The 13,607-nt window shown below is 45.7% G+C and overlaps 1 protein-coding gene across 1 annotated transcript in view; it reads left to right on the forward strand.

Moving 5' to 3' along the window:
- Positions 1-8,329, forward strand: part of MRPS35 (mitochondrial ribosomal protein S35) — a 34,672-nt gene extending 26,343 nt beyond the window's left edge. Inside the window, exon 8 of the mRNA XM_006121804.4 lies at positions 7,754-8,329. Coding sequence (XP_006121866.4) covers positions 7,754-8,032 — 279 coding nt within the window. The 3' untranslated portion in view covers positions 8,033-8,329. The remainder of the gene's footprint in view (positions 1-7,753) is intronic.
- Positions 8,330-13,607: the final 5,278 nt, after the last annotated feature.

Consider the following 13,607-nt stretch of genomic DNA (forward strand, 5'->3'; position numbering starts at 1 on the left):
AAATGCACAGGAGCCCCAGCTGGGAACTCTTGTACATTTTCAAAGCTGGTACACCGCCTACAGCCTGAGACAGCAGGACTTCCCTCTGACCTAGGCTGCATGCAGAGTTCCACATTCCTCCTTTGAAATGTACAAGTGCCTATCAACTAGTCGATGGAAATTCCATCTCCGGCTCGACTAGTAAATGACTCGATATTTAACATCCTTACTTGGAACCATGCAATAATTGTGTACAAGTTATATGCTGTCCTTGATCTCAGCTATGTATATTGTAATAAGGCTAACGTTGATGCATAGGTTTAATAAAGAACTTAATTTGACTACAGCTTCTCTAGTGCTAGTGAAAATGCATAAGAAGGAAGATGCCCATCTTAATTTTTAGATTCCAGGTTTGCAATCCTGACAGATTTTTATTCTATTTATATGGAGACATTAAGAGGATCCCAGAGTTATTTTATCTTTATATAGTCCCTCTTCAGATGAAAACTATGCTTTTCTCAAAGGCTTAGATGTTAGGCAGGAAGCTGAAAGCTAAGTGTTCATTTAAAAAATAAAATACAAAGTTTGAAAATGCACAAGTAAGGTTCCCCAAATAGCCTTGCCTCAGCAGCACTGCTTACAGAACAAACAAAACCCAGGAGGCACTACTCCCAAATAGTGAACTGCTTCATTGTATCAATGACTTTGGAAAATCAGCTTAATTGGTTAGCTTTAACATCATTGTTATGCTGGTGCTCATGCATTAAGGTGATATTTAAAGCTGCATTTGACCTTTCCATATCAAACTTTCTGCCATAGAAGCCTATGCACAGGAGTTGGAGGAAGGCAGTCCTTCATGTTTTGTCACCAAAAGGGATGACATTTTGATGACAATTTCCAGCATAAAAACCTGAAAACATTGATTACAATATTTGAAAATATATAGTCATGCTTAACATTTTGTATTTCACTGCTTTTTCAACTTAATCAGTTATCGAATTAATATTTGTACATGATTAGTTTTTACACATCATGTACCAGTTGTCTGAGTAGCCAATCTGTTGTTAAAAAACCTGTAGTTTTCTTAACCTGAGTGATCCTGTGCTTTGTTCTGCCATGCTCTCTCATACTGTAATAATTGGGTTAGTGGGGAGAACATTTACTGCACTTTTGTCCTGTTCTCTTGTAGTTTTGCCTTACTTTTGCAGATTATTCCCAGAAAGGGGCTTGTGTTGTGGTGTGATGGGCTGCATTTACCAAATAAAAAGGGCAGCAGTGAGAGAACTTTAATGAAGTGTCTGTCTCCCAGTCGATAGAGAGGCACAAAATAATAATTATAATAGGCATGCAATGGTTCTTATTAATTTAGGATGGATGCAAATATAGTAACACTAAGAAATAGTCTTATTAGTGTTTCAAAAGAATGGCAGTTTGCTGCCATCAAGTGGTGAAGAGAAGCATAAATCAATCTTTCTCATTTACATAGGAATAGTAATTGAGATTTTTAAAAGTTAGAGAGAAGAAACAAAGTAGAAACATAAAATCAATTTTCAAGATGGAATGAGATTAATGAATAATGTTGTAAGGATATTAGCTTAATATTAATGAACGGGAAACGAGGGAAATGGTGAACAGGAAAAATAGTTGATTTGTTTAATATGCAGTGGTGTTGTAGTTGTGCTGATCCTGAGCTATTAGAGACAGTGTGCATGAGATAATCTTATTGGACTGATTACTGTGGATGAGAGAGTCGAGCTTTTTGTGACAGAACTTTGTTATGTCTGAAAAACATAAATATCCAAGCTAAATAAAAGATTGAATAGATATTTTATCATAAGGAGTTAGCACATACGCTAAGGAATCCATTCAAGATGAAGTGGCCTACTAACATCCCTGTACTCATAGGCCAAAAGATCGAGGTGCTCATGGGCTACAAATGGTTCTTATAAGCCATGAATTTGGTGTCTTTAAGACCATGATTATTGGTGTGTGACAGAACTATGAATTTAAGCTTCCAGGCTCATCTTTTGCTGTTGAGGTTTCTTTTGTGGATGAGGACTGATAGGTCAGATATGAAGAAATTGTGTTGTGGAAAGTGTTCATCCACTGCTGTTGTGATTTCCCCCCCCCCCCTTTTATCTTTTTCCAGTGAGTTAATTCTGAGGCTTTGCCTACACTTGTGAAATCCAAGTGCACCACAGCAGCACTTTACAATGAAAGTGTGGCCAGGGCATGAATGCTGGTCGAGAGCTCTCACAGCACTCTAGGTAAACCTTCTCCACGGGAAGAGTAGCTATAAGTGCTGGGACCTACCCCTTGACAGTGGTGCTTTACAGCACTAGACTAGTGTTCACCAACCAGTAGATATTTGAGCCTCTGAAAGGTGATCCTGACTGGTTTGGCCAAGCGACTATCAAGGGCCAGCACTTCAGCTGCTCCTTCCCACACTCCTCCCCTTTGCCTTAGAGCTGTCCCCCCAAGAGCCTCCTGCTTTCTGTGCAGGTCAGGGGAGGGTAAGGAGGGGTGCTCATGTCAAGATACCCCCTCTCCCACTCTGTATCCTTAGCCCCATTGTACCACCACCCAGGAGCCACCTGAGGCAATCAATGCCCAGCTGGAGCCCATATCCCAAAAACCTACCCCAATCATGAACCCCGCCCTGCACCCCAGACTCCTGCCTCAGCCCCAAGCACCACTGCATCTGAATGCCCTCCCAGAGCCTGCACCTAGAACCCCCTCTTGCACCTCAACTGCCTGCCCCAGGCTCTGCTCAGAGCCACTCTCACACTCCAAATCCCTTAAATCCAGAGTCTGCATCCCAACCCTCTGTCCCAGTCTGGTGAAAGTGAGAGAGGATGGGGTGAGCAGAGGTGGGGCCTCAAGAAGGGGTATAAAGGAGGCGGGGCAAGGGTGTTTGGGTTTGAGAGAGATCTTGGATTGCACTTAAATTCAAAAAGTGATCTCGTTCTTAAAAAGGTTGGCGACCACTGCACTAGACTAAGTTTAATCTAGACTAGGGACAGGCAAAATACTGTCTGCGGGCCAGAACCACCCAGCCAAACTGCCAGATCTGGCCCACAACCCAGCAAGACCTTCAGGTAGACTTCCTGCCTGCCACGCACTGTATGCCACTCAAAGTGTCCAGTTGCTGGGGCTATGTGCATCTCTCACACCGCGCACTCTATGGAGGGTGTCTCCACACTGTCCCCAACACCTGCATGTTCTTGAAGCTCCTGCTGGCCTGGGAGCTGCCTGGGCCATGCTTGAAGTGTAGGCAGCACATACAGGATCCCCAACAAGGGGCACAAGGCGCAGAATGGTGTGCAAGGGCATGGCAGGAAGGGAGCCAGTCTGAGGGTCCTGCTGGACTGCTGGCTGGGAGCCACCTGGGTAAGTGCTCCCAGCCAGAGCTTGCACCTGGCATCTCACTCCAACCCTCTGCCCCCCATTCTACACACCTGCCCCAGGTGTCAAACCCCTATGCGACCCTGCACCCCCTCCTACATCTCTCCTCCATGTCCGAATCCTCTCCTTTAGCCACACCCTCTCCTAGACCCTGCCACTCCCTCCTGCATTTCAGTCTCCTGCTCCAGATACAGCCCCCTCTTTCACCCAAACTCCCACCCAAATCCCACACTCATTCCTGAACCCTAATTCCCTTTTGCAGCCATCACTATCCCAGATGCCGCACCTCCTCCATTAATATCATACACGACATGCACTATGCATCTGTCTCTACCCCACACTTGCCCATGCACTCACCTCCCAACATATACGTGAGGTGGTGGTGTTTATTTTAGGTGTTTTATCTTGGATTGTAATTTTATTTTTCTCACATGCTTAAATGTAATTCTTTAGGTAGTGAGTTCTAAAATGCTTAATCTGTCCTGACTGGAGTAGATATTCTTTTGGCAACTTGAAAAAAATATTATCTGAGCGTTTTGTTTTTACTGGTGGAGCACATCAACACATTATCTCGATATTGGTGCACATAATTAATTCTACACATGGATGGAAAAAATTACGGGAACGTCATGTGTGTCACATAAATCTTTGTGCAATTTAAGTCCATTATTACTTGTCCTCCTTGTCTGCATTGCATTTTTATGGAGTAGTTTAATACCATGCATGATAAATTCAATCTGAATCTGATCATTTCTTTTTGGAATAACAATGGAACGTTACTTAAAGTTCTTAATTCTTGTTTTGTATATAGGTGTGAATGCTTCTTATCTCTTACCAGCTTTACTTTGGAACTTTATAACTCAACTCATCTCTTTTGAACCAATTTAAGAACCTATTTAGTTAAATCAGTAAACCTCCTAATGTGGACATGCGTATCTATTTTAAGTACTTATCATTTTAGCTTGCATTGCCATAGCTAAAAGCACTTGTAAATTATGTGTCTGCATCAATTTTATCTAAATTTATTTTTAAACCAGTCTAGGAACTAAATGGCGTACAGTTTTTGGACCAATTTAACTAGTTTTATTTTTTAAATGGAAATAATTGGAGGTCAAAAACTGGTATTCACTTGGAGCTTTTCCTTGCAATTCCTTGATTGTAGCAGTAGGTGAAAGGTTTAGAAGTTAAGCCTGCATGTGTGGTTTTTCTTTTTCTGTTTCCTGAATAATATGTATTTTCTACCTTCTCCTTCCTTACTTGTGACTTTTTAAGAGTATAGTAGAAAATTGCTATTTTAATTAGTTATTTATTGTCCATACAATAAAGGCTCCTTCCCTTTATTACCCAAATACATCAGTCTAGTAAGTTACACTTTCTAAGGTACTATTTTTGCAAAGTATTTTACAATACATTTACTGGTACATGTGTATAAATTACAACTGAAATATTTATTTTTGATTGCTGAATGTCTGATGAATTATACTTGGTTTTTAATTTATGAAAGTCAGGACACCTGCAGGAGGGCTTAAATGTGGAACTCTCCCTTTAGAAATGAGACATCTGATCAAAATGAACCTGCAAAAATCTAGTTTCCATTCAGTTTCCTGGTTGATATTTCTGCATGTTAGGATAACAATTTATTTTGCAGGATGGCCATCAGTGTTCCCTGTAAGCTGAGCTCTTGGGCAGCCACCCAGGAGAGATTCGGGTGCCACCTAGCTCATTTGGCAGAGAGCCTACACATGGCAACGTGTTTCTCTGTTGGTGTACTGCATCTGCATATGCCTCTGGGCACATGACAAAATTTATTCTGCACATGCCTGGAAAAAATTAGAGGGAATATTGATGGCCACCAGCATTGCTGCAAAGGATTCTGGTTTCTTATAACAGGGCCAAAGGAATATATTTTGAGATTACACCCATCCCTGACCCCAGAAATCTGTTTTATTTTAAGAATTACTTTGACACTACAGCCTGTTTTCAAGACGTACAAACTAGTAATACTTTGAAATGTCATTGGTCTAATTTAAATCCCTTTGCATTGCCCTGTTTAGGAAAGATGGGAAACTATTAATCTGTTTATCAGCAGTCATCTTTGAAATCCCATCAGTTAATGTGCACAGAGAAGGATTTTCCTGAAGAGATAAATGTAATGACCATAATTAGTTTTTATTATCTCTGCTGGAACTTTAAGGTGTTCAGAGGCCTCACAGTGAGCTTTTGTTGAACCTAGGGCATGACTGGCAAATAACAAGAGTTTGGTCCAGGACTGACCAGGTGTAACACTCATTCCATTACTTTTGAGAAATTCTATCCCTGTGAGAGGGTTTTTTTTTTTAATTCTTTTTGAACTGGACAAACTGCCTTGGAGAGCCAGTGTGCAATGAGGAGTGACTGGTATGAAAAGAAAAATAATAACTTTGCTAGCTTTTAAGAATGTGTGTGAACTTTTTATTAATAGAGTTGATTTAAAGAAGTGCATGAGTGTCAACACTGGCTGAACAATCTCATGATGCAGAAAGAACGTTTCATTGTAACCACTTATTTACTGGTGCTCTGCACCTTATAGTACTTATTTTTTCCTCTTTAATGGCTGAATAAGGTGTTTATTTCTGCATTGCATTGTGCCCAAGTTCTTTAAATGTTAGTCACATGAGCCTTTTCATGATGTTAATGTTTGTTTCTGATTAAACACTTGGGCTTGTGGATTTTAAAGAAGAGCTTTTTTTAAAGTTTTTCTTCATGCAACACTTAAAACATTTGTAAATTCTGGTATCCAGGCATAGGCACAAAGACATGACTTGGATCCATAAGTTGGAAATGTAAAAAAAAAAAAAAAAATTGACTTTGTAAATAATAGCCTTTTATTAAGCATTGTGTATAGAACTTCTTTGTTGAATAGGTAAGACTCAAACTAAGTTTCCTTGTCAGATTTATTTGAATTTGATATTTGTTTATAAGTAATGCAACTTAATTGTGGCTAGCAAAGCTGGAGGATTACTGAAGAGTTGTCTATTAAGGGATTTTATTAAGGACATAGATAAAAGTTTCAAAAGTGCTTGTTTCCACTTGTTTCTACAGAAATCGCTATCTTCAGAAGTGATTTCCTCCATATTGAATCCAACAAAACCATAATATTAAAAAAATGAAAGATTGAAAGTGCTTACATTGCTTTTTCTCAGTTATGGTCCTTGATTATGTATTTTATAAGTGTTGAGCAAAACGAGAACAACTTAAGTTTTGATCATCTGTTTTGAAACTATGAAATGATATGGCTTAAAAGAAGTTTACACATTCATGTTGACCCTCTCTAGTCCAGCACACTGTGGTCCAGCAACATCTATGGTCCGTCTGGCATGATTTTATTTAGCCAGGTGTCCACTTATATGTGGATGTGTCCAAGTTTTCCCCAGTCCCATAAAGTTTGTTTGCAGCCCCCCCAGTCCTGGCTCTGAGTGTTCTGTGCTGTTTTGACAAGTTGCGTGTCACTATTTCTTTCATCACAAAGTCTAAAATCACATTATCATTATATGCATGAGGGCTTTGTCTTCAGTACCTTCAGGATACAATATGCAAAGGAACTCCATTCAATTCTCTTATGTATTTAGATTTAAAAACTTGTTTAAACACAAACAATTTAGTGTGAAACGAAAAAAATCTGGGGACTTAAATCTGACCACACAAAGTGGAACCACCAGAAGTAAGACATACTTGTTTAGATAATCAAATGGCTTGTGTACCAAAATCCACAGTAATGAAAGGAAAATGTCCTTTAATTTTACAAACTTTGGGTCAGTTTCTAATATTAGCAGTAATGGTGTAAACACAGAAGAGCTTGATGTAAATAAAAAGCTACTCCAGTGTCAGCAGTGGAATTTGGACCATTATTTCAAAATAACATTTTGGATTATTTGGGCTCTTTTTCCTTAGAGTTTGAATTGCAATCAGTAACTTTACATAACTAAAGAACCAATTATTGCTTCTTCCCAGTTCTGGTTTTTCTCTTAGGATTACAGTAATTATGCTAAATTATACATATTTCAAATGGATTTCCAGACTTATATTTACAATACAGAATTAAATTTTTGCAGAAATAATTGCAAAATAATTATTTTCTGCTAAATAATTGCAGAATTAAATTTACTGTTTGCAAAGGACAAACACAAAGCCTGTTCACCTCACTTAATCTCAGTTGAGGATCTTTGGGATAGACTGTCCCACTGGAGTGAACTTCAACGAAGACAAAAATCTTAAACAATTTTTCATGGCAGAGGAGTGAAATACAGATTCTCCCCTCCCCCCCCCCTTGATTGTTGTTGCTCCTTAATGCAGTACTGACATATTTAAGGCGATGTCTGTTCTTTTTCAGAAAACTGAAATGTGGGAGAGCGAGAAGACTGAAGCAGACATGGAGGAGTATATCTGGGAAAACAGCCCCTCTCAGAAGAATGTTTTGGACACACTTCTTCGAATAGGAACTGTAGAGAAAACCAATGAAGTAACTAGGGAAGAGCTGCTTACCTCTGAACTAGTTGAGAATTACAAAACCTCTATCGTTGCACTTAAAAATGAAGGGGAAACAGAAAACAACATTTTGCAGTATAAGGAATCTGTGACAAAACTACTCAATTTGCAACAGTCACTGTGACTGTCACTGCATGCATATATCTGATCTTGTGTCAATATAGAATGATAATGTATGCTAGTGCTACTTCATATGGAATTAAGAAAGCAGTTATTAATGATTTTCTAGGACTTCAACAAAACATTATTAAATTTTAAAAATGTCAAAAACCTTGAATGAATTTAGAGTGATGAAAAACTCAAAAAGGGTCAGCAACAAACTTCCTATGTTTCCATGCAATTGAATTTACTTGTCAGTGAGGAAATCACTGTCCTCCAATATCATTCCTTTCCTCTATAAATAAAATGTATATCAAGTGTTTTTCAGGAAAGCCTTCTGAATATTTAGGGGCTTAAGTATTCTGCTTAAGAGATGCTTACCTGGGACTTCAGAGATCCTGATGCAATTCTTTCCTCTGCCACAGACTATGTAACTTTGGGTAAATAACACAGGGTAAGATTTTTCCAAAGCAGCCACTTGACTTAGTTTCCTAAGTTCCACTGAATTTCAATGCAAATTACAGTCCTGCTACCTAAGTCATTTTAAGAATGAGACACAGAGGGTAGTCTACACAGGAAAGACAAACCCATGGCTGTCAGGGCCAGGCCTCCATCTGAGCCCAGACATTTACACAGCAATGAAACAACCCCCAATACAAGCCCTGTGAACGCAAATTGTCTGGCACAAATCTAGCTGCTATGCAGACATATTCTTAGTATGAATTTGAAAATTCTACTCTACTTTGTCCATCTTGTTTCTGCTTCTGTAAAAATTATGGTAACTATTTTCTACATTTGCGGTCAGGTGGGATGAAAATGGCATTAGAGATTGTGAGCCATATAATGTGGTAATTAGGATTATATAAGCATCTTAGGCTACATCTACACTATAGGGCTGTGTCTACACTGGGCCACTTATTCCGGAAAATCAGCCGCTTTTCCTGAATAAGCTGCGAGCTGTCTACACTGGCCCCTTGAATTTCCGGAAAAGCAACAACGCTCTACTGTACAAAATCAGCCATTATTCCAGAAAATCTACGCTGTTCCCACTCAGGCATAAGTCCTTATTCCGGAAAAGCTTTTCCGGAAAAGGGCCAGTGTAGACAGCTTTTCCAGAAAAGGAGAAGACACGGAAAAAAGCGGTTTGGACGCCAGGAGACCGTGTAGGAGCCTGGAATTCCTGGTAACCCGAGCTCCTACAGAGCTCGGAGGCTGCTGGGCGCCCGTGGCAGGAGCCTGCCGGAGAGCGTGCAGCTTGAGCTCTGCCACGTTCTGCTGTGCTGCCCAACAGCCACCTCTGAGCCCAGCATGGCAGCTGCGGGTGGTGAGCCACCTGCACCCGCAGGGCAGGAAGCCCCCAGGGGCCGGAAACGCCGGGCCCCATCCTGGACCCCCAGGGAGCTGGAGACCCTCCTGGAGCTCTGGCAGGAGCAGGAGGGTCTCCACGACCTGCAGTCCCGCCGCCACAATGCAGACCTGTACACGCGGCTGGCGCAGAACCTGGCGCAGCAGGGAAACCCCGGCCGCAACTGCGAGCAGGTGCGGTCCAAAGTAAAAGCGCTGCGGCTGGGGTATGTGCGGGCCACCGACGGAAGGGGGGCAGGACCCGATGCCTGCCCCTATTACGACCGGCTCCATGCTTTTCTGGGCCAGCCAGCCCTGGAAGCCCCAGCTGTCTCTGTGGACACCTGCCAGCGCCCCCCCATCAACCGTCCCACCGAGCCAGGGGAGGGAGAAGACAGCGCTAGCGCATCTGACAGTGAGGAGGCCAGCGTTGCCACCGCCCAGCAGGTCCCCTCCAGCAGCTCCTCCGAGGCCGGGGAGGAACCCACTGGTGAGTTTGTGCAGTTTGCACTCCCAACAGGCGGAGGGCGGGGGGGGGGGGGGCCAGGTGCCCAGAGGGAGGAGGGGGAGAGCATGTCACTCAGGCCACGTGAGCTGCACGCTGCGTAGCATGAGCTGCACGTAGCCGCGGCAGGCAGCTGCAGGGCACGCCTGGGACCGTGCTGCTCACACACATTCGGTGGGACCAGGGAAAAGGGTGGATGCCGGCTGGAACTGGCCAGGGCCCCAGGGACTCAGCCCAGAGCCCGCAGTTCCGCCAAGGGTGCAGCACGGAGAACAGCACGCTGTCCCATGCCTCACTGTGAGGCACAGCCAGCTGCTATTGGGTACACCGCAGCGTCACGGTCCTGTGACCATGGACCCCCACAGAGCCCCTCACCTGATCCCGGTGCCTTGGCTGCCTCCCTGAGGGAAGTCCCCACTGTGGCCACACATGTCCCTGGGTTTCCGGGCTTGCGAGAGGGATAGTGGGAGGGGGAAGGGCCCCTGAGTGTTGCTGCAAGGATGGAACATCCCCCCACCCAGTCACTCTTCTGGTTCCGTCCAGGAGATATCCCACGCGAGGGGATCTGAGAGCCCAGACCGCCTCTGCCAGATGTGCTCCCAGGCACTGCGTGGGGATGCATCTCGCTCCCTGTCTAACACCAGTGATTAGCCCAAAGCTTTTCACAGTCTCCACCGGCGGGGAGTTCCACAAGTGAACGCAGGACAAGAACCCTCCCACCCTCCACGGGGCCAGGATACAGACCGGTGCTTACAGTAATGGAGGGGGGACCCTACTCCAGGGGCGGTCCTCCTTGCAAACATACAACACGGGGGCAGGAGGGGAACCGAGTGGGCTCAAGCCACACAACTGTGGGGTCACCTGGGCTCGGGTGGAGGGCATGCGGTGTGGGGACAGTGGACGGCCTGCCTGACTGACCCATCCTTTCTTCTCTTCCCTGCAGCGGGACCCAGCACCAGACCCTCCACTGCGGCAACAGCTGCACCTCCAGCAGGCCAACCCCGGAGGCACAGTCTCTGGCAGAGGGACCAGCTGCTTCGCCGGCACGTCAACGCCGTGGAGGCAATCCAGGCCTCCATCGCGGAGCGGGTGCAGGGGGACCTGCAGTGGCGGCAGGACGCCTGGGCTGCCTTCCTGGACGAATGCCGAGGGATGCGCACCACAATGGACACGCTGACGGCACATATTGTGCATGCGATTCACTATGGCATGGGCGGAGCCCAGGCCCCCGCCATCCCTCCCGTAGCACAGCTCATGCCCCCTCCCATCCCAGCTCCTGCCCCTGTTCCCACCCCTCCTCCTATCCCAGCTCCTGCCCCTGCCCCTGGCCACCTCCGCGTGCAGCCTGCCCCGATGTGGTCTCCCCAGCGTGGGCAGGCTGGCCCCCGGAGGAGAGCTCGCAGGGGCTGCCCGTCCCAGTAACTGCCCCCCTTCCTGTCCCAGTTGAAGGTCCCCCCCTTGTAAATAAACAGTTCTCTATTTTGCTGTTCATTCCTGTGTTGGGTATTGTGTAACTCTAGGTAGTGTACGAAATGATGTGAGATGCCAAGTAGCCACTTAAATTTAACATGGTGGCAAACTGTGGAGAACGAAATCTGTACTCTATCACTGGGGGGGGGGGCCTTCGTAAGTGGTCAGTGGTTTGTGGTGCAGAAATAAATGCTGACACTTTTCAGTAAAATGTAAACCACAAACTATATTTACATAGATAACAAACTAGCAAGAACGGTTACACGATGCACACAACAGATAATTAAACATAGTCTAGGCGCAGGGAGGACGATTGGTGGTGTTGCTGGCCACTTCAATCCTTTGGTCCCTCCGGGCCTCAGGAGAGGAACAGCCAGGAGATCCCTCGATGGAAGATGACTGGAATCAGGTACGCTGACTTCAGCCTTCCACAAGCACCCCACATCCTCGTGGCTGTTCTTTGGGACCAGCGATGGTGGCCTAAACCCTAGCCTAAGCTAAAAAGAAAAACCCTAACTAAGCCCGATGCACCCGACTCAATGACGGCCGACGTGCTTTGACCCGACGCTTTACAATTGGGGGGAAGTAAGGGGAGGGGGTGAGAAAGGGGAGGGATGGGAGGGAGTAGTCTGGGGAGATCCAGGCAACCCTACTACGGGGCTTGGGCAAACATGTCCACCAGGGCCACTCTGATGCGCACCGCATCTTGGCACGCCTGGTGGACAGCAGCTGCGTCGGGCTGTTCCATGGTCTGTGCCTCGGCTGCCATCCATGCAGGGAGGAAGGCCTCCCCACTGCTCTCCACAATGTTGTGGAGCACGCAGCACGCGGCCAGGACCTCCGTTGCATTCTGCTCACCCATCTCAAGACGGGTGAGCAAGCAACGGAAGCGGGCCTTTAAACGTCCAAACTCCAGCTCCACTGTGTTTCGGGCCCGGTTGAGGCGGTCATTGAACCGGGCCCGCCGGTTCTGGTCCGGCTGCCCCGTGTAGGGCCGCATTAGCCAGGGCATCGGGGTAGGCCGCGTCCCCGACGACGCAGATGGGCACAGGCACATCCCCGACAGTCAAGTCCCGCCGGAGGAAGTAGATGCCCGCCTCCAACCTGCAATACAGTCCAGAGTTCCGGAGGATGCGGGCGTCGTGTGCCCGGCCGGACCAGCCCTCGTAAATGTCCACGAAGCGGCCCCGGTGGTCCAACAGGGGCCCGACCAGGCACATGGCCACCCGTGGCTCCATAGCAGACAGAGTAGGGCAGAAAAAAAAAACAGGCAAAAGCAGTTGGGGGCCAAAGGGTGGTGTCCCCAAAAGTCAGAGGGCACCCACAGACCCTGCGAAGGGTGTCAGTCCCTGGCAGAGGCCCCAAGGCACGAGAGCAGGAGACCAATGGCTGCATGGCGAGACCCCTTTAACCACGTGTCTGAACGGTGGTCTGGCCCCGCCCCCGGAAAGGTCTGGTGGCCTTTGCCCTCTTCAAAATGGATCCGGTCTTCTGCTTTTCTGGAAAAGCACACCGCCAATGTAGACGCGCTTTTCCGGAAAAGCACTTCGTTATGACGATAACTCCGGGGCCAATGTAGATGCTTTTTTTCCGGAAAAACTGAAAACGGAATAGTATTCCATTTTAAGCATTTCTGGAAAATCATGCCAGTGTAGACGTAGCCTAGGGGTTTTATGCAAAAACCCACAGAGTGTCTACACCTCAAGCATGTTTTTGCACAAGTAAATTTACAGTACATCAAAAGAATAGAAGGGTTTTTGCGGTGTAGGTATTCCTCTTTCTACGAGTTCTTGTGCAAAAAGGTGCGTGTGGACAGGCAACGGGTTTTTTGCGCAAAAAGAACCACCCAAAAAAAGCACGGGTGCTTTGGTGGCTAATCTGTGACCAGCAATCAGAGCTTTCTTTCAAGAAAACGTCCATGCAGTCTGGACGCTCTCTTGCACAAAAGCGCATCGCTTTTGCAATGTGCTTTTGAGGTATGGATGCGCTTTTGCGCAAGAAGTTTTTGCAGAAAATCTCTTCCGCAAAAAGCTTCTTGCACAAGAAGCCTGCAGTGTAGATGTAGTCTGAGATACATATGTGTTTCCCTCAGAAGGAAGGGGAACAGGATAAAATTAAGACTCAAAAATAGAAACTGGATGGAGTAGTGAGAACCATAAAGAATGCGGGTGGAGGGGATACTTCTGGCAGAAAGTGTTCACACATCTGTACAAAAAATATGCAGAATAAGTCAGACTTGCATGTCTTTTTACAGGAACCAAAACAGTTTGGGTGAGATGAT

The sequence above is a fragment of the Pelodiscus sinensis genome, chromosome 1 (genome assembly GCF_052426305.1).
Source record: "Pelodiscus sinensis isolate ZL-2025 chromosome 1, ASM5242630v1, whole genome shotgun sequence".
Classification (NCBI taxonomy): domain Eukaryota; kingdom Metazoa; phylum Chordata; order Testudines; family Trionychidae; genus Pelodiscus; species Pelodiscus sinensis.